This window comes from Bos indicus x Bos taurus, chromosome 29 (genome assembly GCF_003369695.1).
Source record: "Bos indicus x Bos taurus breed Angus x Brahman F1 hybrid chromosome 29, Bos_hybrid_MaternalHap_v2.0, whole genome shotgun sequence".
NCBI classification, from domain to species: Eukaryota; Metazoa; Chordata; class Mammalia; order Artiodactyla; family Bovidae; genus Bos; species Bos indicus x Bos taurus.
This window is the reverse complement of record NC_040104.1, coordinates 12,551,126-12,575,197: the sequence shown is the minus strand read 5'-3', so window position 1 is coordinate 12,575,197 and position 24,072 is coordinate 12,551,126. Positions and strand designations below refer to the sequence as shown.

General features: G+C 42.9%; 1 protein-coding gene across 1 annotated transcript; it reads right to left on the bottom strand.

The window, feature by feature from the left end:
• Window positions 1-2,233: 2,233 nt before the first annotated feature.
• Window positions 2,234-22,110, bottom strand: LOC113886001 (pregnancy-associated glycoprotein 1-like). Its single transcript, XM_027531950.1, is given in 10 exon segments — window positions 2,234-2,241; window positions 15,114-15,214; window positions 15,302-15,442; window positions 17,105-17,126; window positions 17,129-17,220; window positions 18,140-18,333; window positions 19,526-19,644; window positions 19,743-19,860; window positions 20,834-20,984; window positions 22,051-22,110. Coding segments are annotated over 10 exon segments (999 nt in total). The 5' UTR covers window positions 22,104-22,110.
• Window positions 22,111-24,072: the final 1,962 nt, after the last annotated feature.

Here is a 24,072-nt window from a genome sequence, read left to right as displayed (position 1 = left end):
GTGTCTGTCTTGATTTAAAAACAGATCTGCATAGTTGTTATGGATTGAATTGTGTCCACCCTTGAATCCCAATGGAGTGATGGTATTAGGAAGTAGGACCTTTGGGAGGTACCCAGGTTGACATGGGATTTTGATGGTGGTCCCTCATGATGGGATTAGCCTCTCCCTATTTTTCTCTCTTATTCTCCCTCTTCTTGTTCCCTTCAACCATCACATGTGAGAAGATAGCAAGAAGAGAAAGACTGATTCAAGTCAAGAATGTCTTCACCGGGATATTAATTGGCCATCACCTTGATGCTGCATAGTCTTCAGTCTATGACAACCCGTGGGACTAAGAGGTTAGTTTTGTAGTTACTGATGCCAAATGATAAAATATAGGGTTTATGATACTCTTCTTTATTATATTTTTTATGTTTGAAACCATTTTGTAGTAAGAAGTTTAGAGAAAGTCTTTTTTTTAAATTTCTGTCTTAGAGATACCCTGAGGAGCCCAAGATAGCAGATTCAGGCAGGTCCCCAATGAATGAGTGTTTGGAGGACAACATGTTCCTTACTCCAACTCATCTCTTGTCATCTGAACACCATCCCACACACCTGACAACTTTACCGCCCCCCCACCATCTGCATTACATTATCCTGCTAGGCTGAGTCATCTAGCTGGAGATGTTAATGATTCAGGACAGGGTCTGGAAGCAGAAGGAATGCAGACATTTTTAGAAAGAATGAACTGGGCAGACCCATCTTGGTTTTCCCTTCTTTAGTGCCATCTGCATGTGAGGGATTGGGCCTGGGTAGAGAGGAAGCCACAAGTGGGACTGCATGGATATTTGCAAGAGAAGGGAGGAGGAATTCAGAACCCAATAACCAGGAGGTGGGCAGCTTTCACAGGACCCAGGAGGGAAGGAAGAAGCACTGGGAAAAGAATAGCACCTACCTTAGGGCCGTAACTACCTGAGTCTTCTCGTTAAACTTGGAGGTCATGTCCTTCCTGCTGGAATTCCTGCACCAGATGTGGAGGGGAGAGAGCTGCACTCACTCCTACTGAGTCACAGGGAGAGGGACCACATCCCCCAAAGCCCATTGATTCCACTCTAACTGTGGGTGTCATCCCAAGCCAGAGAGCAAATGGCAGGTTATCCAAAAGATGACCTACTTTAATGGTATTTAAAATACTACCTAATTTGTCTAAGAGTCCTGGCATATATAGTTCTCTGAGTTTTTTAGCAGAGATGATTCATCAGCCTAATTTGGGTTTCTGCTGAGGAATCTACAAACTTCCCCATGGGTAACATCTGACTTTTAAGTACCTGACCTCATCCCACAGAATCCAAATGATGGCAATTTTGAGGGGGCAAGGCCTCTAAGGTCCTCGGTGTCACAGCAGCTGTGTGCCAAGTGGTGTACCACTCTCAGTTCTGAGCCCAGGACCCATGAACATCACCAGACAGTTACAGCCCCCTGCCCACCAGAGGGAACCTCAGCATCCTCAGCAACACGCACCTCTGTGCCTCTTGTCCACTGATTGGCACTGGGCTTCAGTCTGGAACAAGTATTCTGGAGCAAGTCCAGTCTCTGTCATCCAAGAGATGGGAAGCTGAACCCTGGGTGGTATGACTCACTCTAAAGCTGCAGGTAAGTTAGTGAATACTTGCAACCCAGTAACTCTGGTTCTTAGGCCAGGAGACTTCCAGAAAGGGAAAAATGAGAGAAAACTCCATTGCATCCACTGATGGGCACCTCTCAGATATCTGCAGGCACCAGAGTAGAAGTTCCTTTCCCATTGCCCCTCAACTCTGGTTCCCATTTTATCAGCAGACCTGCCTCCATGTAGCAGCAGGAAAGCAATATTCAGGGCAGTTTCTTTTGGATTCCAGGCACAGTGGGGGAGCCCCAGCTGTAGTGACCCCAGGAGGCAGTCCTGATGTTGTGACTGACTCACTTGCAACTCAGAATCCTCAGAGCTCCCGCTCCTCATTCAGACAACACAGATCTTTGGGTGACTGGATAACATAAACCTGCATTAAGAGTGAGAAGGATTCTCTTCTCAGCCTTCGGGCATCTTAGATAAACGTCTTATGTTTCCTCAGGGAGCCCCTGGCTGAGGGAGGCTAAGGTCTGAGACTAGCCTGGATGCAGGGGAATGTGTTCCCTCTTTGATGCTCCAAATAGACCTTGGAGATTCAAAAGCCTTGAAAGAGTTACAATCACCCTTATATTTTGTAGGGACTTTGGTTTATGAATCTGGTTGGAGAAAAAGGACACAAACTCAGGACAAGGCTGGACATCTCTGGGTCCCAGATGATTGTGAGTTGAGTTCCATCCACCAGGCTTCAGAGTCAGGTGCTGATGTAATTCACAAGCCACTTTTGAGGAAGCAAAAGAGGAAAGAGTTTTTGGGCAGAGAGCAGTGTGGTCAAAGGGCCATGGGATTCACACAGGGCAAGATGAAACAAGAGTCATTACTTGTTTTTTTGCTCTATCTGTTACTTGGCGTTTCTACTTCTGAGAACAAGTACATGGAGATAGTCAGAGGCATTGGTGGTGCCCCTGGCACCTGATGCTCCTGGTGATAACCAGTTTGTGGACACGTCCCTGAGTCCAGAGCATATTCAGCCCCGTGATAGACTCAGATTCTCCTTTCTTGGGAAGGCTGAAATGCCTCATTTCTGCTAACTCACAACTGAAGCATGGGATGAGCTCATGGTGGTTGACCTGTAGGCCAAGTTCCAACCATGGAATAAAGGTTGACAGTGGAAGGGTAGCCATTCATTAAACTTGGTTAGCTTGGTCCTTAGCAGGGGCTACTTCCCACATCTAGAATGTTTTTCTCCCAGGATTTTGCATGGCCAGGTCCTTCACAACATTTAGCATTATCTCAAATGAATCTCTCTCAGGCTTGCTTTCCCTGGCCACTGCACTCTCACAAAAACAGACCCTGATCCAACAAGTGCCTAGACACCCCCTCCATCAAAACAGTAATTATAGTTACCAATGTGGAAAGGAGGAAGAGGGATAAATTGAGAGTCTGAGATTAATATATGTATACTATTTTATTTAACAGATAATCAACAAAGACCTACTGTACAGCACAAGAATTCTGCTCAATAGTCTGTAATATCCTATATGGGAAAAGAATCTAGGAAAGAATGGATACATGTCTATGTATAATGGAATAAATTTCTCATACAATTAACATTAACATAATGCTGTAAATAAACTATACTCCTATATAGATTAAAAGTTGATTTTTTTAAAATGCTTACATGTAGAGACCAATGGAGTTCCTTAGACTCTCAGGATTTCAGATATGATGCTGGATATGGCAGAACGGGTGCAGAAATCTAGACATTTTCTGAGGTTACATTTTCCTGAGCTTTGCTGTCTTTTGCTTCTAGTGTCACCTTTGATTTCTCTTTGGAGGATCTAATACAAGGGCTTGGAGCCACCAGCTGGGTGTTAGTTGAAGCATGAGAGGGAGGCGCTAGTGGGAGAGTGAAATCCCAGCTCTGCATTGCGGAGAAGGCAATGGCACCCTGCATTGCGGAGAAGGCATTGCGGAGAAGGCCTTGGCACCCCACTCCAGTACTCTTGCCTGGAAAATCCCGTGGATGGAGGAGCCTGGTAGGCTGCAGTCCATGGGGTCGTTAAGAGTCAGACATGACTGAGCAACTTCATTTTCACTTTTCACTTTCATGCATTGGAGAAGGAAATGACAACCCGCTCCAGTGTTCTTGCCTGGAGAATCCCAGGGATGGGGGAGCCTGGTGGGCTGCCGTCTATGGGGTCACGCAGAGTCGGACACAACTGAAGTGATTTAGCAGCAGCAGCAGCAGCCTGCCCTGGGGCAAGTTTGAGGCAAAACATACATCCCAATTTCCCTATGAAAACAGGCTGTAGCTTCCCTCTCGATGATTTGCATGGTATCAGACCAAGACTGGTTTCATCCTTTTTCATGTCCTGCTTCCCCTGAGACCTCACTGGTTTCTCTGGGAGAATATTTTAATATATATTTATTTATTTTAATTGGAGGAATTTTTTTAAAAACATTTTCGCTTCACTAAGTTTTCATTGCTGCTCAGGACTTCTCTATTATCAGCGAGCAGGGGCTACTCTGTAATTGCAGTGCACTGTCTTTTCAATCCTGTGCTTCTCTTGATGTAAATCACAGGGTCTAGGCACTCAGGCTCAGTAGTTGTGGCCCACTGGCTTAGTTCCCCTGGGGCATTTACAATCTTCCCAAACCAGGACTCAAACGCATATCTTAAGCACTGGATCAAAAGGGAAAATACTCTGGAAGGAATTTGAAATAAATCACTTTTACATGAAACTTGGCACCATGGCCTATTTATGAGGAGAAACATAGAGGATTGTCCCTATTTCAAGCAACCTCCTGAGATCAGGACTGATTGAGGTTCTCCTCCCAAGGGTTCCTACAGGATCTTGAAACTGTCCTGCCATGTGGCTTTGTTCTTGCTTGAGTTTCCGAATCCCACACTAGACTGCAGCTTCCAGAGGGCAGGGCTGTCACTTGACTCACTTCAAAGTATACGTTAGTAGATATTGTCTCATTCAGACCCTAATGTCAAGAAAATGCTAACACAAAAATCAGTTATTCTGAGTGTTAGGTTACAGGTTCAACAACGACTGCAATCAAACCCTAAATAACATTGTCTTAAATACAATACAATTTCAATTCTCTTTCATATAATCTTAGTGCAGGTCTCTCCATAGAGATGGGGGCCCACTTCTTTCTTGTCACATCTTCTACCTGTGCTACTTACCTCTGGTCTAACATGGCTGTTCCAGGCTCCTCTCATTACTTGTGCATTCCAGCTCGTGGGACAGAAAATAATACTTCCATTTGGAACTAACATATCACCTCTACTAAAATTCCACTGGCCGAAGAATCTTCCGTGGTCATGGCAAACCTGGGGGTGGTGGGCACACAGAAGGGCAGGGGAACGTGATCCTACTGAAGAACATTCATGATGAGTAGCAAGGGCCACCAACTTTCATTCATGTGCCTGTAATTCATTCTTCTTAGATTCTTCCCACACAGCTCTTGGTCTGTTTTGGCCTCCAAATATGGATATAGATGAGGTTATGAGAGGGGATGGCCCAGGCTGTACAAATATGGAGAAAACAAGAAAGGAAAGAAGATAAGAAAGTATAAAAATGAGATCTAATCTTACTGCATTATGGTCAGAAAAGATGCTTGGAATGATTTAAATTTTTTTGAATTTACCAAGGCTAGATTTATGGCCCAGGATGTGATCTATCCTGGAGAAGGTTCTGTGAGCCCTTGAGAAAAAGGAGAAATTCATTGTTTTGGGGTGAAACATCCTATAGATATCAATTAGGTCTAACTGGACTATTGTATCATTTAAAGTCTGTGTTTCTTTGTTAATTTTCTGTTTAGTTGATCTATCCATAGGTGTGAGTGGGGTATTAAAGTCTCTCACTATTATTGTGGGACAGCAAAAGAGACACAGATGTATAGAACAGTTTTTTGGATTCTGTTGGAGAAGGAGAGGGTGGGATGATTTGAGAGAATGGCATTGAAACATGCGTAATATCATATAAGAAATGAATCATCAGTCTAGATTCGATGCAGGATTCAGGATGCTTGGCCCTGGTGCACTGGGATGACCCAGAGAGATGGTATGGGGAGGGAGGTGGGAGGGGGGTTCAGGATTGGGAACACATGTACACCTGTGGCGGATTCATGTTGATGTATGGCAAAACCAATACAGTATTGTAAAGTAAAATAAAGTAAATAAATAAATAAATAAAATAAATTAAAAAAAGAAATTATAAAAATGCAAAATCTAAAGGAAAGCATGGTTAAAATAATAATTTTGCATTTATACAGTTTAGGTATAATGGTTGATGAATCAATTATTAAAATAAAAATTAGAGAAATGTAAAATATAAATATATTCACTAAACCCAACAAAATAATAAGGCTGTATCATATTAAACACAGAGTAGTATCAGGATTAAGTTTGGATGCACATTGCAAAAAACTAAAACAACTATAACTTTAGAAAGATAAATTTGATTTTTCTCTCTCACTGGAACAAAGCTGGAGGTGGGCCAGCCAGAGCTTGGGTGCTATCCATTTCCAAGGTTACACAATTGTCTAATACAACTGCAGGAGTTCCAGCCATCAAAACTAAAATCCAGACAACAGTTAGGAAGTAGGTGGGGAAGGGAAGAGCCCCATCTCTCAGCTAAATCAGCTCCTTGAAAGCAGGCTTCCAAGAAATCCATCTTACTGATCTCCTTGCATCTCTAAGTTACCTGTCATGACTAAGAGCATGGGTGGGCAGGAAATGCAGTCCTGTAGCTACTGGGCTCATGGCTATATAACAACCTATTTTCAGTTTTGAAAGAGTAACAGATAATAGATCATTATGTAGGTAGCCTGCAGTGTCTGCCTTAAAGAACAAACCTTTTCTGAATGGATTAGGTTGAATGGCTGGGCACAGTGTGGGAGCCAGGAGGAAGGAACAGCAATGAGAAACAGCTAGATGGACCTGAACTGTGCTCAAGATAAAAGAGGCAGACTGGTCAGTAGAGATCTTCTAAGGACTGAAGTGAGGATTATATGCACCACATGACCCAATTTTTTTTGAAAACTTCTTTTCCAACCCAGATCCCAAATCTCTCTCAATTCTTCAGCTTCTAAATATCTTGTCTTTGTTATCTCACATTCTGACCTACCTGTCTCACCTTCCTTATTTCTGTTCACATCACTTCTCCATCTAGTCCACCAGCATTGCAAGATCCAGTACTGAAGGAGTTAGCAATAATTTCTAGAAGTGGGTACAAACACAATGACTATTTCTATTTTAATATTAGTTTCTCCTGATCAAGGTCTTTTGAAGGACTGATATGGCTAGAATTATGGTGATCTCACATTTGAGACCTTTTAAAAAACATTTCTTTTTACTTTGGTCTGTTGGTGGTGATGCAGTCTCATAGTTGTTCAAGTCTGAGAAAGTATTTTATCTTGTTTTTAATATGTATTTTTTTTGACGTATAGAATTCTGAGTCAATTATATTTCTCAGCATTTTAAGATGTGGTGCCAGTGTCCTCTGGCTATCATTGTTTCATATGCCTAATCTGCTCTCTTTCCCATTTTTTCTTCTACTGTGTCTGTTTTTCACTCTGGTTACATTTCTTTGGTTGATTGTTTTAAACAATGAATTATCATGCACCTTTGAATAGTTGTCCTATTTCTTGTCTTTGAATTAATTGAACTTCTGTGTTAATGGGTTTAAAGCTTTAATCATATCTGGAAATTTTTCAGCCAGTAATTATGAAGTTCTTTTCTCTATTCTCCTTCTTTCACTTCCTGTGGGGTTCCATTTACATATATTTCAGTATTCTTAAAGTTGTTTCAAATTTCTGTGATGCACAATTAATTTTTCCCACAGTCTTTTCATTCCTATTTTCCATGTCTCTATTTAACACACTCAATATTCTTCAGCTTCATAAATGTAAAGATTATTATTCTAGGAAGCATTTTAATGTCCTTCCTGCTAATTATGTGATGTATATTTTAACTGTGTTTTTACTAATTGATTTTTCCTTCATTATGGATATTTTCTTGCTTCTTTACACATTGGAAAAAGTTTTTTCTTTTGAAATTTATGTATTTACCTTAATTAGAGGATAATTACTTTACAATATTTTGATTTACCTAGGACAAATATTTTCACAATTCATATGGAAATTTTAAATGGATATTAGATATGGCAATTTTTTCCCTTTGGATGCTGGATATTCTTAATTTTTATAAACTATTCCTGGCACTGTTTGCAAACACTGTTAATTTCTTGGGAACAATTGTATTTTTTGAAGGCTTGCTGTTCAGGTCTTTTAGCTGATATAATACCAGCCTTTAGACCATGTTTAGTATTCCCCACTAGTAAGGCAATATTGTCTTCAGGACTATACTGATGTCATGGGAATTATGAGTAATTTCCATGCTGGTGGGTGGGGACACCATTAGACTTGGTGCAATTTGAGACTCAAGTATTGTTCCCTGTAATCCTGACCAGTACTATCAACTCTCTGCTGAAAACGGGAAGGGTATCACCTGTACACTTGCACAGTTCTCTGTGTGTAGCTCTCTCCTATGAACTCTAACTATCTAGAGTCTCAAATCTGTCTTCTTGGGGATACCGTTTGTCTGTGCTTAGATAGCCCATCCATGTATGTGTTGGAAACTATTTATAGAGTTAGGGCAATTGTAGAACTCACCTTGCTTGCTCCCCGCCTCAGGAATCCATTTTCTGCTGCCTGACATTTGATGTAAAAAACTGCTCTTTCATTTATGTCTTCTACTTTCAAGTTGTTTATGACAGGAGGATAAATGTGTCCTTTGCTCCTCTATGTCTACAAAAATGGAGGTCCCCCTGAAATCAGAACTCACTGAATGCCTTGTGAATGCTAGGCAGTGACTTCTGTGCATGGATGCAGACTAACTAGGGATATGTGTTGGGGCTTTGGGGAGCCCTGTCTTGCTGGAGAAACTTGACAATTACAACTAGCATTTGCTATGGGGTATGTTCAGCTCAGTTCAGTCACTCAGTCATGTCCGACTCTTTGCAACCCATGGACTACAGAATGCCAGGCTTCTCTCTCCTTCACCAACTCCTGGATCTTGCTCAAACTCATGTCATCGAGTCAGTGATGCCATCCAACCATCTCACTCTCTGTCATCCTCTTTTCCTGCTGCCTTCAATCTTTCCCAGTAATAGGGTCTTTTCTAATGAGTAAGTTCTTCACATCAGTTGGCTAAAGTATTGGAGTTTCAGCTTCAGCATCGGTCTTTCCAATTAATATTCAGGATTGATTTCCTTTAGCATGACTGGGTGGATCTCCTTGTAGTCCAAGGGACACTCAAGATTCTTGTCCAACACCACAGTTCAAAACCTTCAGTTCTTCATTTCTCACTGTTCTTTTTGCTCCAACTGTCACATCCATATATGACAACTGGAAAAAATCATAGCTTTGTTAATACTGAACTTTTTCAACAAAGTAATGTCTCTGCTTTTAAAAATGCTGCTAGGCTTGTCATAGATTTTCTTCAAACAAGAAAGCATCTTTTAATTTCATGGCTGCAGTCATCATTTGCAGTGGTTTTGGAGCTCCCAAAAATAAAGTCTCTCACTGTTTCCATTGTTTCCCCGTCTATTTGCCATGAAGTGATGGGACCAAATGCCATGATCTTCATTTTGTGAATGTGGAGTTTAAGTCAGATGTTTCACTCTCCTCTTTCACTTTCATCAAGAGGCTCTTTAGTATCTCTTCATGTTCTGCCATGAGGGTGGTGTCATCTGCATATTTGAGGTTATTGATATTTCTCCCAGCAACAATGATTCCAGTTTGTGCTTCATCCAGTTGGACATTTCGCAGGATGTGATCAGCATATAATTTAAATAAGCAGAGTGACAGTATACAGCCTTTAATTACTCCTTTCCTGATTTGGAACCAGTCTGCTGTTCCATGTTCAGCTCTAACTGTTGCTTCTTGACGTGCATACAGATTTCTCAGAAGGCAGGTAAGATGGTCTGGTATTCCCATCTCTGTAAGATTTCCACAGTTTGTTGTGATCCATACTGTCAAAGGCTTTTGCATGGTCAATAAAGAGAATTTCTGGAATTCTCTTGCTTTTTCTATGATCCAACGAATGATGGCAATTTGATCTCTGGTTCCTCTGCCTTTTCTAATTCCAGCCTGAACATATGGAAATTCACAGTTCATGTATTGTTGAAGACTTGCTTGGAGAAATTACTTTGGTAATATGTGAGATGAGCGCAACTGTGTGGTAATTGAACATTCTTTGAAATAGCCTTTCTTTGGGATTGCCACTGCTGAGTTTTCCAAATTGGCTAGCATATTAAGTGCAGCACCTTAACAGCATCATCTTTTAGGGTTTGAAATAGCTCAATTACAATTCCATCAGCTCCACTAGCTTTACTCATAGTGATGCTTCTTAAGGCCCTCTTGACTTCACATTTCAGGATGTCTAGCTCTAGGTGAGTGATCACACCATCGTGGTTATCTGGGTCATTAATATCCTTTTTGTATAGTTCTTCTATATATTCTTTCAACTTCTTCTTAATATATTCTGCTTCTTTTATTTCCATGCCATTTCTGTCTTTTATTTGGCCCATCTTTGCATGAAATGATCCTTCCCTACCTCTAATTTTCTTGAGCAGATCTCTGGTCTTTCCCATTCTATGTTTTCCTCTATATCTTTGCACTGATCACTTAGGAAGGCTTTTTTAAAATCTGTTGTTGCTATCTTTGGAACTCTGCATTCAGATTGGTATGTGTTTCTTTTCTCTTTTGCCTTTTGCTTCTCTTCTTTTCTAAGTTATTTCTAAGGCATCCTCAGACAACCATTTTGCCTTTTTCCATTTCATTCTCTTGAGGATGGTCTTCATGAGGTACATACAGATCAAAAAACAAAGATCACTGCATCCAGATCCATCATTTCATGGAAAATACATGGATAAACAATGAAAGCAGTGATAGACTTTATTTCCCTGGACTCCAAAATCACTGCAGATGGTGACTGCAGCTGTGGAAAAAAAAAAAAAAAAAAGACACTTGGTCCTTGGAAGAAAAGCTATGAAAAACCTTGACAACATACTAAAAATCAGAGACATTACTTTACCAACAAAGGTCTGTATCATCAAACCTATGTTTTTTCCAGAAGTCATGAGTGGATGTGAGAGTTGGGACCATAAAAAAAGTTGAGCACCAAAGAATTGATGCTTTTGAACTGTGATGTTGGACAAGATTCTTGAGAGTCCCTTGGACTGCAATGGAGATCCAGTCAGTCCATCCTAAAGGAAATCAGTCTTGAATATTCATTGGAAGGACTGATGCTGAAGCTTAACCTCCATTACTTTGGCCAATTGATGGGTAGAACTAACTCATTATAAAAGACCCCGATGCTGGGAAAGATTAAAGGCAGGAGGCAAAGGGGAAAACAGAAGACAAAATTGTTGGGTGGCATCATCAACTTGATGAACATGAGTTTGAGCAAGCTCCGGGAGTTGGTGATAGACAGGGAAACCTGGCGTGCTGCACCCCATGATATAGCAAAGAGTTGGACATGACTGAGAGACTGAACTGAACTAATGTACAGAGGACAATCAGGGAGCAGGCAGAAGTCTTTAAGGAAGGAGGAAGGAAAAATTCCTGGATAGCTGACAATTTTGGGTCAGCAGGCCATTTCAAGCTGGAGAAGCTCTAGGGAAGCAATTCTATGCCAGGTGGAGAGAATGGTAAGAGAAAGGCAGGGTGGCAGTGCTGGGATTTCCCAGAGGACAAGATCCTTGTTCTACTAAACTTCATCAATGCTCAATATTGTTAGGTGTTTGGAAAAAAGAGTTTTGTTTTGGAAGTGGTAGAGCAATGTTCAATGGAAGGACTGATGCTGAAGATGAAGCTCCAACACTTAGACCATCTGATGTGAAGACCCATCTCATTGGAAGAGACCCTGATGCTGGGAAAGACTGTGGGCAGAAGGAGAGGGAATAAAAGAATGAGATTGTGAGATGGCATCACCAACTCAAAGGACATGACTTTAAAGAAACTCCGCAAAAGAGTGAAAGACAGGGAAGCCTGCTTTTTTGCTGAACATGTAATCACAAAGAGTCAGACATGACTTAGCAACTGAACAATACCAATGAAGACACAGAGACCACTGAAGGCTCTGGTCCTGGTTGGAGTGGAGAAAGATTTAGGTGGAAGGGGAGGCTTCCTATCCTCTGGTGCAGGTCCTTGAATTCAAGGCAAGGAGCACAAGATTTTGAATGTGTTACCAAAAATTGTTTTCTAAAAAAAACAAAAACCTGTTTTCTGCAGGAGAGAGAGCTTTGACTGAGTTTGTTCTCTAGATTTTACTGAGGGATTTAAAAGGGATTGGGGTCGGGCTGAGACTGCAAAAACCAGGTGACCAGCTGCTGGAGGGCGAGGCTTGTGGTAGATATTTTGCACTAGGTGGAAAATGAATTCAGAAAAAGTGTCCCTTCTAGTGTGTACATGCCAGTGTATCACATTATTTCAGCAGATCACTTTAATATTGTTTTGGGGCAAGCTAGAAATGTAGGTTGGGTGTTTTGCTTTTCTCCATTCCTGTTGGTATTTAGATAACTAAACGTCTGGTTACTTCATTGCATAGTTGGAATCATGCTTGGGAAAGAAAACTAGATCAACTCCACACATATTTTGTCCTTAAACAGCAATCATAGGAAGGTTTCTAAGGCAATGGTAGGTACTTTAAACGTGAGGGGATAAATGGGTGAGAGGGTAACAGGCAGGAAGGCCAGGGGTCTCCAAAGGGAGGAAATAGCCCGCAAGTTTCAGACATTTTTATCTCTCTTAAGCAGCAGGAGGAAACAAACTAGCGATATTTTTTCCTTCTCTATACAAATTCAAAAGGAGGTTTCTCTTAAAATACTGTGTTGCCATAATGACACCTGGTATCACCTGAAGTTAACTATTCTCAAACCTAGAGATAACCAATGTCTTTTTCTTATGGAAATGTTTGTCTTAAGCTATGCTAATGTACTATACATTTACCCCAAACTCTGTCTTCAAGTCGGTTTGGCTCAGAACCTACTTGGCAAACCAGTATGTTACACTCAGATATTGTTCCTCCAATCTATGTAAATGAAATTATTTGTATGGTGATCTGCCCTTCTTCAAGATTCAAGTTAATCATTTTATGGCCCAAGATGAACCATTTGGTGCCAAGTTATCATAGAATGCATCTTATGGGTGAGGGGCCTTCAGAGTTTTAAGACATTCCTTTCTGTCATTAACAGACTGCTAGTGACTATATAACATCCAGCTGAAGACTAGCAGGGGGCACTCTTTCTGCCCCCTTCTGATGCCTATGTCAGAAGCTTTCTCTATCTCCTTTATACTTTAATAAACTTTATTACACAAAAGCTCTGAGTGATCAAGCCTCGTCTCTGGCCCCAGATGGAATTCTCCTTCGGAGCCAAGAATCCTGGTGTCATGATTCAACAACAACCTTTCATGGGGACAGTTTCATTTAGCAGGCTGAGACTGGACTGTACCAGTTGCCATAGTTGTTGCTATGACAAGAAGCCATCACAGCTACTTGTTGCTATGCTGGAGATGTGGGAAACTGAAAAGAGACCAAAAGCCTTACAACTCTCCTTGCAGAGTGATTTCAGACTAGAAGTAGTTAACAAAGAAAGGCTGACTGGTAAGGCTGAGGATGGGAATAATCTGAGCCAGTAATCATTAGCTCTGTGGGAGCATCAGCTCAGTCAGAGTTCTATGTCATGGTTCAGAGAGAGATGTCATTTGGCTTGAATCAATAGCTAGCCTTGGGGATGGCAGCCATAACCTCTAAACAGAAGATTTCCTTCTCCCCAGGTGGCAGAATAATTCATATTTGTTCCAGACTCAGGAACCCAGAAAGCCCTCTTGGGGCCACTTGCTCTCTGCAGGCACACACGCAATCTAGAAGGTGGAACTATCATCATGGTGCCCATTTTCCAGATGAGAAAACTGAGGTTAAGTGACTTGATCAAGCTCACACAGCTAAGTATGTGAAAGGCCAAGCACAAACCGAGGGTAACAGTCCTCAAATTGTATGTTATTGCTCCACACCCACTGGGAGTGGTGAGGGTCATCTGGCACCAATGCTTAGGCAGAAGCAAGCAGTATTCAGGCTTAAATTGAAGTAACTAAGGAAAACCAGTAGATCATTAAGCTATAACCTAAATCAAATCCCTTATGATTTTATAGTGGAGATTAAAAATAGATTCAAGGGATTAGGTCTGGTAGCCTGAAGAACTAGGATGGAGGTTTGTTACATTGCATGGGAGGTGGTCACCAAAACCATCCCCAGGAAAACAATGTGAGAAGGAAAAGGGGTTGCCTGAGGAGGCTTAAAAACAGCTGAGGAAATAAGAGAAGTGAAAGGCAAGGGAGAAAGGGAAAGATATACTCAGTGGCATGCAGACTTCCAGAGAATATCAAGGAGAGATAAGAAAGTCTTCGTAAGTGCACACTGCAAGAATTAGAGGAAAATAATAGAATTGTAAAGATTATAAATCACTTCAGGAAAATTGGAGCTGCCAGAGGAACACTTTATGCAAAGATGGGCACAATAAAGGACAGAAAATCTGAGAAGACTCCTTCGGCCCACTCTCACCCTCTTTGGCCCTCCAGGCTTGGGTGGGTAAGGTACTCTGGTTTCCCAACCCCACAGGTCAGTCCGTAGCCCTCATCACCCCTAGTAAGTCCCCAGTGTCCCAGTGCAGACCACCTTGAGATTCCATTTGCATGGAATCCAGTGCAGTTTTGCCTAGAACCAAGCAACCCTCCATATGGCTCAATGAGTTTGTGGTTTTAGAATTCCTGAAATTCACTATCTTCCTCAAAGCCTTCTTTGAGCCCATCAGCCTGCTCTGAACTCTCGCAGGGAGCTGATATGAAGCCTCCACCCTGTGCGTGGGCTGAGCAGTCACTGTTCACCCTTTATTCACATTAGCATCCAACCTCCCCACAGAGCGGACAGGTACCCCAACTCACAAAGGAAGCACCTGGCCAGAGCAAGGGGAAGATGCAGCTGAGAACTAGGCTGACCATGTAATTTATCATTCAAACCAGGAAAGTTTGAGAAGGGAAGGGAGACTGTGAACTTATGCTGGGACATCACACTGGGACTCTCCCCAGCCATTCTCCTTGTAATATGGCCTATTTCAGGGACTGCTAGTGCTGAATTCCATGTTCATGCACCTACGGGTTCAGATTGAATTGAAGCTCTTTGAGCACTGAGGACCTTAGTGTTTCCCTCTGCCTTACTCCCAGTATGCCATATGGTGTGGTATCTCCACATTTATTTCAGGAAGATCAGTGTCCCACACAGTCCTTTACTTTCAAGTGATTGGTTTTGTGGGAGGCACCAGCCCAGCCACAGGGCTCAGCAGCATCTGCAATGGGGTGACATGGCCTCCAGAGGGCGCCCTCCTCCCAGCAGTAGCCCAAGAGTTCTTACAAGCTCCAGTTTGAGAACCAACCCTCAATATTGTCCCCTCACCTTGAAGATATAGGCTTGGAGCTGGCACTGGGTAGTTGACACCATTGATGGTGAAGATAATAGAGGGAAGAGTATTGACCACATAACAATAAACATAGTGCAGTTAGAGAGAGAGGGTGAGAGATTGGCCCTGGAGTTCCTTGTTGTGTTTGGAGACTGGAAGTAACCCTGGGGCATGACCCTTCACCTTGAAACCCCATAGCCTGGCGCCGATGAGCTTCTGTATGTTACTGACCAGTCTTCCTGGGGCTTTGATATGTGATGTCCCAGTGTCCACAAGGGCCTCACAGCCATCAGAAAAAGCAATAACCTTTCTTTTCATGGAGATGCTGAGAGACAATGGAAGAAAGAGGGCATCAAGGTCACTCATTCTCCCCAGAATTGCCCCCTTCCTGACTGTCTCCTAAACAGCCCTTCACCTCTTGCCCTCTTTTCCTTTGTTCTCGACACAGCACCTTTCTTGACATCCTCGAATGCAGTACTTGAATGCACCAGGACATTTTGTACCTTGACACAGGCTGGTCTTCCTTCCTAGAAGACTCCACTGCACTTTGACTAGCAAATTTCTTCTCATCTTCCAGGTTCCACCTTAATTGTATTGTTTTCGGGAAGTCTTTCCCCCAGTGTTTATCAGTCTCCTGTCTTGGTCTCTCTGTAGACCCTTCCTCATGTCTGCTGCTGTTGCTGCTGCTGACTCACTTCAGTCGTGTCTGACTCTTGGAGAACTCATAGAGGGCAGCCCACCAGGCTCCGCCATCACTGGGATTTTCCAGGCAATAGTACTGGAGTGGGTTGCCATTGCCTTCTCCTCATGTCTAGCATGTATCAAAGTCATAATTCACTATGTGGGCGAGTCACTTCATGTACATCTGCCTTTTTAAGTGTGAGGGCGAGTTTTAATCTCCTTGCATCCCTAAAGTGCCTGGCACACAGTGAATGCTCAATGCTTGTCTGTTCAATGAATGAACAAAGACTGAGAAATCAATAAGAAACATCCAGAGAGCTGTATGTGATGGGGAACAAATAATGGGTTGCACACAGAGTGAAGATGGAGATTTGCAGGGGCAGCAGATTCTCATGGTAGGAGAGAGGGGCTCCTCTGGGAGAGGGTATTTCCCAGCACTGCTCCTACAACCAGCTCAGACCCTGAGACCCTGGCCAGGAAATACATGACTAGCTCACAGAAACTCCAAAAGACAGGTCAGCTTTTGTCTGAGGGTATCACACAGAATCCTATCAATTATGCCTCTTGTCCTCAGGTCACTCCTGGATCCCACCTTCCTGATTCTCTGTTACAGCCCCTGTCCCACTGTGTGCCCAAGAACATGGAATATCTGTTTTATTAGTTGCTTTCACGTCTTAAGACTGCAGCCAGCCTCTCTCCACTGCTGGATAGCTGCTCCCTAAGAAGACTAGTTTCCCCCATTTTCTCACTGTCCCTGTTTTTAAAATGACATTTATCTGTACTGAGAACTTCCTATGTCCCAGGTAGCCCTGGACAGTTGGTTATCTTATCATAACTCTGTTCAGGCTGGAGAAATTCTCCCTGATCCTCTGTTCACCACACTGTAGAGTCCTCTAACCATGCTCCACGCCTCACAGGGCAGTGGGTGCAGCCCTCTCCCAGCTGCACAGACCTCTTGGACCCTTTTAGGACCATGGTCAGAGCCTTTCTCAGAAGGCCTGGGTATTATGAACCCATGGGTTGTTTGTGTATTTATGTGCTTGTGTGTTTATTTGTATGTGTGTTTGTATGTGTCTCTGTGAGTGCTTGTGTGTCTCTGACTAGCTATGCATGTTCTTATGTGTCTCTGTGAAGGTTTATATGTGTCTGCTTGTGTGTTTCCATGTGTCTGTGTGTCTGCGTCGTTGTGGGTGGTGTATATGTCTGTGTGACTGTATGTTTAAGAATGTATTTGTGGGTGTCTGCCTGTGTCCATGTACAGTAGTGGAAACACCACTTGGGCTGACCCTCAGAGGGAGAGGCTTACCAGTCCATGTGTACACTCCACTACCTGCTTCGATCAATGGCACCCAGTTGAGCTCTCCCTCATAGTAGCGGTGGTCCACCCCACCAAACATCACCACACTGCCCTCCCACTTGTCTCTGTAGAGAAGACAGGCTGGGATCCTTGGAGGACAGTAACAACAGCACAGTCTGAGAGCTGTGCTTGTCCACCCACCAAGGCCCTAATAAGGTCCCCATGTACAGATGCAGATATCGAGTCTAGGAGCGATTGAGATCCAGACTGAGGTCTGTTCCTGGCTAATGAGTGGCACAGAGGAGGTTAGAAGTTCAGTCACTTGGCTGGGCTCCACCCATTATGTCTTCTGAAGATGCCCTGGATCTCCTGTGACCTGAGTGCTCAGCCCTCAGAGGACAGGGTGCTGAAGTGTTTTGGCTTTCCCCTTGTCAACCTTGTCATTTTTCAGTAAAACCAAGGCCTGGGAGTTCTAAGGGTGTGGGTTCAGGTCACCCACAGTTGGCTCCGCTGGCCTGTGACCTCTACTGTCCAGAGGGTCCCACACTCAGAAGGGACCCCAACTCTGCTCTCCATGTCTTGAAATGCTTAATATTTCTTGAACAAGGGGTCCCACACTTTTGTGTCCCACACTTTCATTTCTCACTGGCTCCACAAATTGGGTAGCTGGTCCTGGGCTCCCAGTGAAATGCTAATGAGGAGGGAAAGATATCCACCATCCTTCTCATTCCTTCATTATAAAATTCATAAGCAAATCCTAATGCCTTTTCCTTCAACTTGTTTCCTGTCGTCTTCCATTAGCCTTCCTCCTCACACACCCCCAGAGACCAATTTACTGATCTTGAGCCCAGGAATAGGGTTGTGTTCCAATAAAATTTTATTTATAAAAGCCAGTAGTGACACCAGGTAGGGCTCTGGGGCCATAGTTATCCTGGATTAGATTATATCTCAGGATATTTCTTTACCAAGTGTTCTATAATTTTCATGCAACTGAAAGCAACTTACAGCTTATTTGGAGAAAGTGATTGTCCATCTCAGACTTACTTGCTCAAGTAGAAGGCAAAAACAGGCTCAGAAATGACACCTTGATTCTTCAGCTTGTCAAACATGGGGATGGGTCCAGAGAAGGATATGTTGGGGTAATTCAAGCCAAAGACGCCATCATAAGTTCTGCCTTCAAACCCGTATTCCGCCACACTTAGACAGAACGGCTGGTCAGGACTCACAAGGTCCCCAATCTGTGGGAGAGAAGAGTGATCCCACTTACAGATATGTGAAGTGGGGCTAGGACTGGGCTGGGTGCATTGCCATTAGATCCTCAGAGAAGAATTGAGGCTGGGCTCTATCTTTGGTGACCCACAGATGGTTAGATGAAGCTGGGAGGGGAATCTGGGTTCCACTTGAGACAGGCTGTGAATTTTAAAACATCTGACCCTCTGAAAAACACCACCTGAGTGAGTCAAATTGGCCTCGTGGCTTCTGTACAGGTGGGGCAACCAAGAGTCAGGCCAGGTCCCATTGGTGCCATCTTATGGACAAAATGAACGAGAGCAAGATAGCCTTCTCTTTGGCATCACTGTGACTTAATAACAGGAATGGACTGCATTCTCTGTAATGTACTGTGGATTCTGCATCTGTCCAGGAAGACAGAAGCTGAAAACACAATCTTGCTTCCGGGGTCTATGAAACTACTGCCTGAGGAATTCACTTTTGGGGATACGTGTATATTTCTGTGAATGTGTACAAGAGAGAAAGAGAGGGGAACTACTCGGGCATTCTGGGGGAGGCAGGCCATAGGTTTATTAGACTCTCAAGGGTCCTCTAGAGTGAGAACTCATTTATCAGGCCCCTTGACTTCTCAGGCCCCCAGTTTCCCACTCTGGATACCTGAAGCCCTTGACTGCCCCCAGGATCCCCAGATCAGTTTTATCCTGTCCCCAAACATCCCACAGCAACTTCAGCCCTGAAAATCCAGCCTAACTCCACATTTTACCACATGTGTGCCCTCAGCAAGGCCCTTGTGGTCTGTACTTCAGTTTCCTCATATGTCTCATGGGCTAATCAGAGTAACTGCTGTGTGGGGTTGTTGCAGGATTAAACCAGTTACCACCTGAAAGTGCCTGGAACAGTCTGTTAATATAAAAGTGTGTGCTTTTATCCCTTCTCCTCTCTCCCAGCAAAATGAACCTTGAACTGCTCATGGGCAGAGGAGCTGCAAGTCCACACCTCAAGCAAATTTCTGGGTCCGCTAACTTGTTTACTCCTGTATCCCCACAGGCACTGCCTCCCCAGAAACATATCCTATGGATATGATAGCCAATATATATGGGAATTGGGCTAGGATGGGTCCTGCCAGATGGTCCTGCATCTGTTTTTCAAGCAGTGGTCACTCCATAGCCAGTCCTGACTCAGCATTTGTTACACTGTTACCCAAACTGTGTCATAAGCAACAACTCCTTTAATTCTCCCAGATCCATAGGTGATGCTGAAGGTCTTATTGGTAAGCCGGAAGGTGGAAGACTGAAGATGTCTGAATCTAACGTGTTTAGCTGTAGACACAAGAGATGAGTGTCATCAGGTGCCAAGGATGGAAACAGGGCGGCAGGGCAAGTGAAGGATGGTCCGGGTAGGGGGTGCCTGTACTCACAACAGGCTGGGCTGGTGCAAAAGTCAGAGGGCACCCACAAGTCAGATGAGCCTGTGTCAGGGAAAACCTGGAACTCCTGAGGGGGTGTTCCAATGGTGATATTAGCCAGGTAGACCAACTACAGGGAGAAGGAGGGAGTGGATTAGTGCAGAACTGGCTACCCTCTATTCCCTAACTGCTGCCTCCCTCTGGGTGTCACGTATCTCTTAAGATCACTTTCTAACCACCGTGCAGCTCACAGGCTTTGGTCACAGAGGTATCTGCATTTGATATATTTTTCCTGTGCTACATTGTATGCAGGATATTGACTCTATGACCAAGCGTTCAAGTGGTACCTCCTACGTGGGAAGCCCAGAGGCATAACCACTGGGCCTCTATGACCACTGGACACCCAAGGAGGTCCTGGTGCCTTCATTTGAGAAGCTCTGTAATCTCTTCAAACCCAGCCTTAGCAGCCCCTTCTCCAGATGCTCCTTCTTGATCAACCCCAGCCACTCCCTCTAAACTCAGACCACATCCAATCAACACCACACAGGTGACCCTTTCATTTGACATATATTTACCCTTTGCCTATCTCTCAGGCTGGCATGGGCATTCTTGAAGACAAAATAAGCCCTTTGTCTAATCTCAAAACAGTGACCACAGTGATAGTTATGGCCATACATGGAATACAGATTCAGTAACTTATTACTGCTGTTATTCTTGCATCTGTGGAAACTGAATTCCTCTGCCTGGGGATTCACAATTGCTTTGCTGTTGGTTCTCCCTTTTGATCAGTGATGGCAGACTCTTCATCTGTAGCTGAGTGGCTCATGTAGTTCAGAAGGAACAATCGCCATCAAACTAATGACACATGTTTGACAGAGAAATGAATATTTACCTGCCACCTGGTAATTGCCAGGCCCAGTCACCAAGACCAACAGTTGAGGATGAGAGTGCCTTCTCCTCTGATTGGGGTCCCTGTTTTCCAGTATCTCTGCCCCGTGCAGGAACCCCAACCTCAACATCCCACCTGGCACCTCCAAATAAGCCCCATGCCTGGCTAGAGAACAAGGGGGCATTATGGAGCACCATCCTCCCAAAATACTCACATCCATGATGTTTCTCAGCGGGTAAATAGTTAGTTTTGAGCCACGAAAAGAAATCTGGGACCATCTGTAAGGATGCTCCTTCAAGAAATCCTTCAGCATGTTTTTTCCACTGAGGGTTTTCCTCATGGTCTTCAGTCTCCTTAGAGGTATTCCTTCACCAAGCATTTGACAAAGAAAACAAAGAAGATGCTACAATTAGCTGTCAGTGTTAAGGTATAACTGTCATTGTAATGGCCCTGTGTATTTTCTAATCATTTTTATGAGGTACATTATTATCAGAATGTTATGCCTATACCATGGCAAAGACATAGATTTGAATACAGGTTCTTTTCAGCAATCTTGGATAAGCCATATGACCATGTGGTGTCTCAGTCTCCCCTTCGGTAAAATGGTGGAATGTAACAATACAAACCCTCCAAATAGAATATCTTGGGGATAAGAGAAGTGATGTATATAAGGTACCTGATAAATAGGAAGTCTCAACAATGACAGCCATTAACATTGCTGTTGCCATCCCACACTATCCTTCTCATAGAACCTCAAGGAAGGAGGTAGAAGGGAACTCTTATTCTCTTTGATAAGGGAGCAATTTGAAATGCAAGAGGTTTCTGATTTGGCTGTGGTCACACTGCTTGTCAGATATAAAACAGTGTATCTTTCTCCAAGTTGTCAGAGAAGAGAGAGTTGAAAGAAGAATCCAAGATATAGGGAACAAGTAATGGAAATGCAGAGGCTTGAGAAAGGACAAGTCAAATGAAAAATCAAAAGAAACAACAGAAAGAGAAATACACTCCCAGTGACTTCCAAAGAGATGGAGAGATAAATGACAGTGATACAGAGATGCAGACATAGGCATATACACACTGAAGTAGACAGGGAAAAAAGAGGACATGTTGAATAAAATGTAGAAAAGTGCTATTCCACAGGACCACATTGACATCTGCATAGACTGTGCACTGAACAGTTGCAAGGAATTGCATTTTCAATATGTCATGACATGATTGGACCCCAAGATTTGTGTAACCATGCAAATCTACACCAAGACTTTGGGACCCACAGTTCCTATAGTAAGTTACTTATCAGTAAGTAAGAGTTGAACCTTAAGACTCTTAGGGAAATATTCCATTCCCTTCTAAACCTGATGCGTGGAAGAATAATCAGATGAAAAGAAAAGTCTGAGAAAAGAATATGATGTGGCATACAGTCCCCATACTTACTTGACTATGCACTCTGAGAAGGCCACCAGCCCGAGGAGCACAAGCCACTTCATGCTTCTTTCCTGGCTTCAGGAACTCAGAGAAGTTTGGGTTCTTAGCATGTAGTGGTGACCAGGAGACCCTAATTATATATGCTCTAAGCTACCCTAGTTTTCCTTTTTAGACCACTAAAAGATTTGGAAAAAAAAAAAAAAAACTTTTGTTCTTTTTTTTTTTTTTTCTAATTTTATTTTATTTTTAAACTTTACATAATTGTATTAGTTATGCCAAATATCAAAATGAATCCGCCACAGGTATACATGTGTTCCCCATCTCGAACCCTCCTCCCTCCTCTCTCCCCATACCATCCCTCTGGGCCGTCCCAGTGCACCAGCCCCAAGCATCCAGCATCATGCATCGAACCTGGACTGGCAACTCGTTTCCTACATGATATTTTACATGTTTCATTGCCATTCTCCCAAATCTTCCCACCCTCTCCCTGTCCCACAGAGTCCATAAGACTGTTCCATACATCAGTGTCTCTTTTGCTGTCTCGTACACAGGGTTATTGTTACCATCTTTCTAAATTCCATATATATGCGTTAGTATACTGTATTGGTGTTTTTCCTTCTGGCTTACTTCACTCTGTATAATAGGCTCCAGTTTCATCCACCTCATTAGAACTGATTCAAATGTATTCTTTTTAATGGCTGAGTAATACTCCATTGTGTATATGTACCACAGCTTTCTTATCCATTCATATGCTGATGGACATCTAGGTTGCTTCCATGTCCTGGCTATTATAAACAGTGCTGTGATGAACACTGGGGTACACGTGTCTCTTTCCCTTCTGGTTTCCTCAGTGTGTATGCCCAGCAGTGGGGTTGCTGGATCATAAGGCAGTTCTATTTCCAGTTTTTTAAGGAATCTCCACACTGTTCTCCATAGTGGCTGTACTAGTTTGCATTCCCACCAACAGTGTAAGAGGGTTCCCTTTTCTCCACACCCTCTCCAGCATTTATTATTTGTAGACTTTTGGATCGCAGCCATTCTGACTGGTGTTAAATGGTACCTCATAGTGGTTTTGATTTGCATTTCCAGTCGTGTGGCCACTGCTGAGTTTTCCACATTTGCTGGCATATTGAGTGCAGCACTTTAACAGCATCATCTTTTAAGATCTGATATAGCTGTACTGCAATGCCATCACCTGCACTAGCTTTGCTCTTAGTGATGCTTCTGATGATCCATTTCACTTTGCATTTCAGGATTGTCTAGCTCTAGGTGAGTGATCACACCATCGTTGTTATCTGGGTCATTAATATCTTTTTTGTGCAGTTCTTCTATATATTCTTTCACCCTCTTCTTAATATATTCTGCTTCTGTTAGGTCCATCCCATCTTTTATTGTGCCCATCTTTGCCTGAAACATTCCCTCACTATCTCTAATTTTCTTGAAGAGATCTCTGGTGTTTACCTTTCTAATGTTTTCTTCTATTTCATTGCACTGATCACTTAGTAAGGTTTTTTTTTTTTAAATCTCTTCTTGCTATTCTTTGGAACTCTGCATTCAGATGGGTATGTCTTTCTTTTCTCCTTTGTCTTTTGCTTCTCTTCTTTTCTAAGTTATTTGTAAGGCCTCCTCAGGCAATCATTTTGCCTTTTTCCATTTCTTTTTCTTTCGAATGATATTGATGTGGTATGTACAGATCAAAAAACGAAGATCATGGCATCCAGTCCCATCACATCATGGCAATACCTGGAAAAACAATGAAAACAATGACAGACTTTATTTTCTGGGCTCCAAAATCACTGTAGTGACTGCAGTTGTGAAAAAAAAAAAAAAAAAAAAAAGATGCTAGCTCCTTGGAAGAAAAGCCATGAAAAACCTGACAGCATACTAAAAATCAGAGACATTATTTACCAGAAAAGATCTGTATAGTCAAAGCTATAGTTTTACCAGAAATCGTGAGTGGATGTGAGAGTTGGACCATAAAGAAAGCTGAGTAACAAATAATTGATGTTTTTAAACTGTGGTGTAGGACGA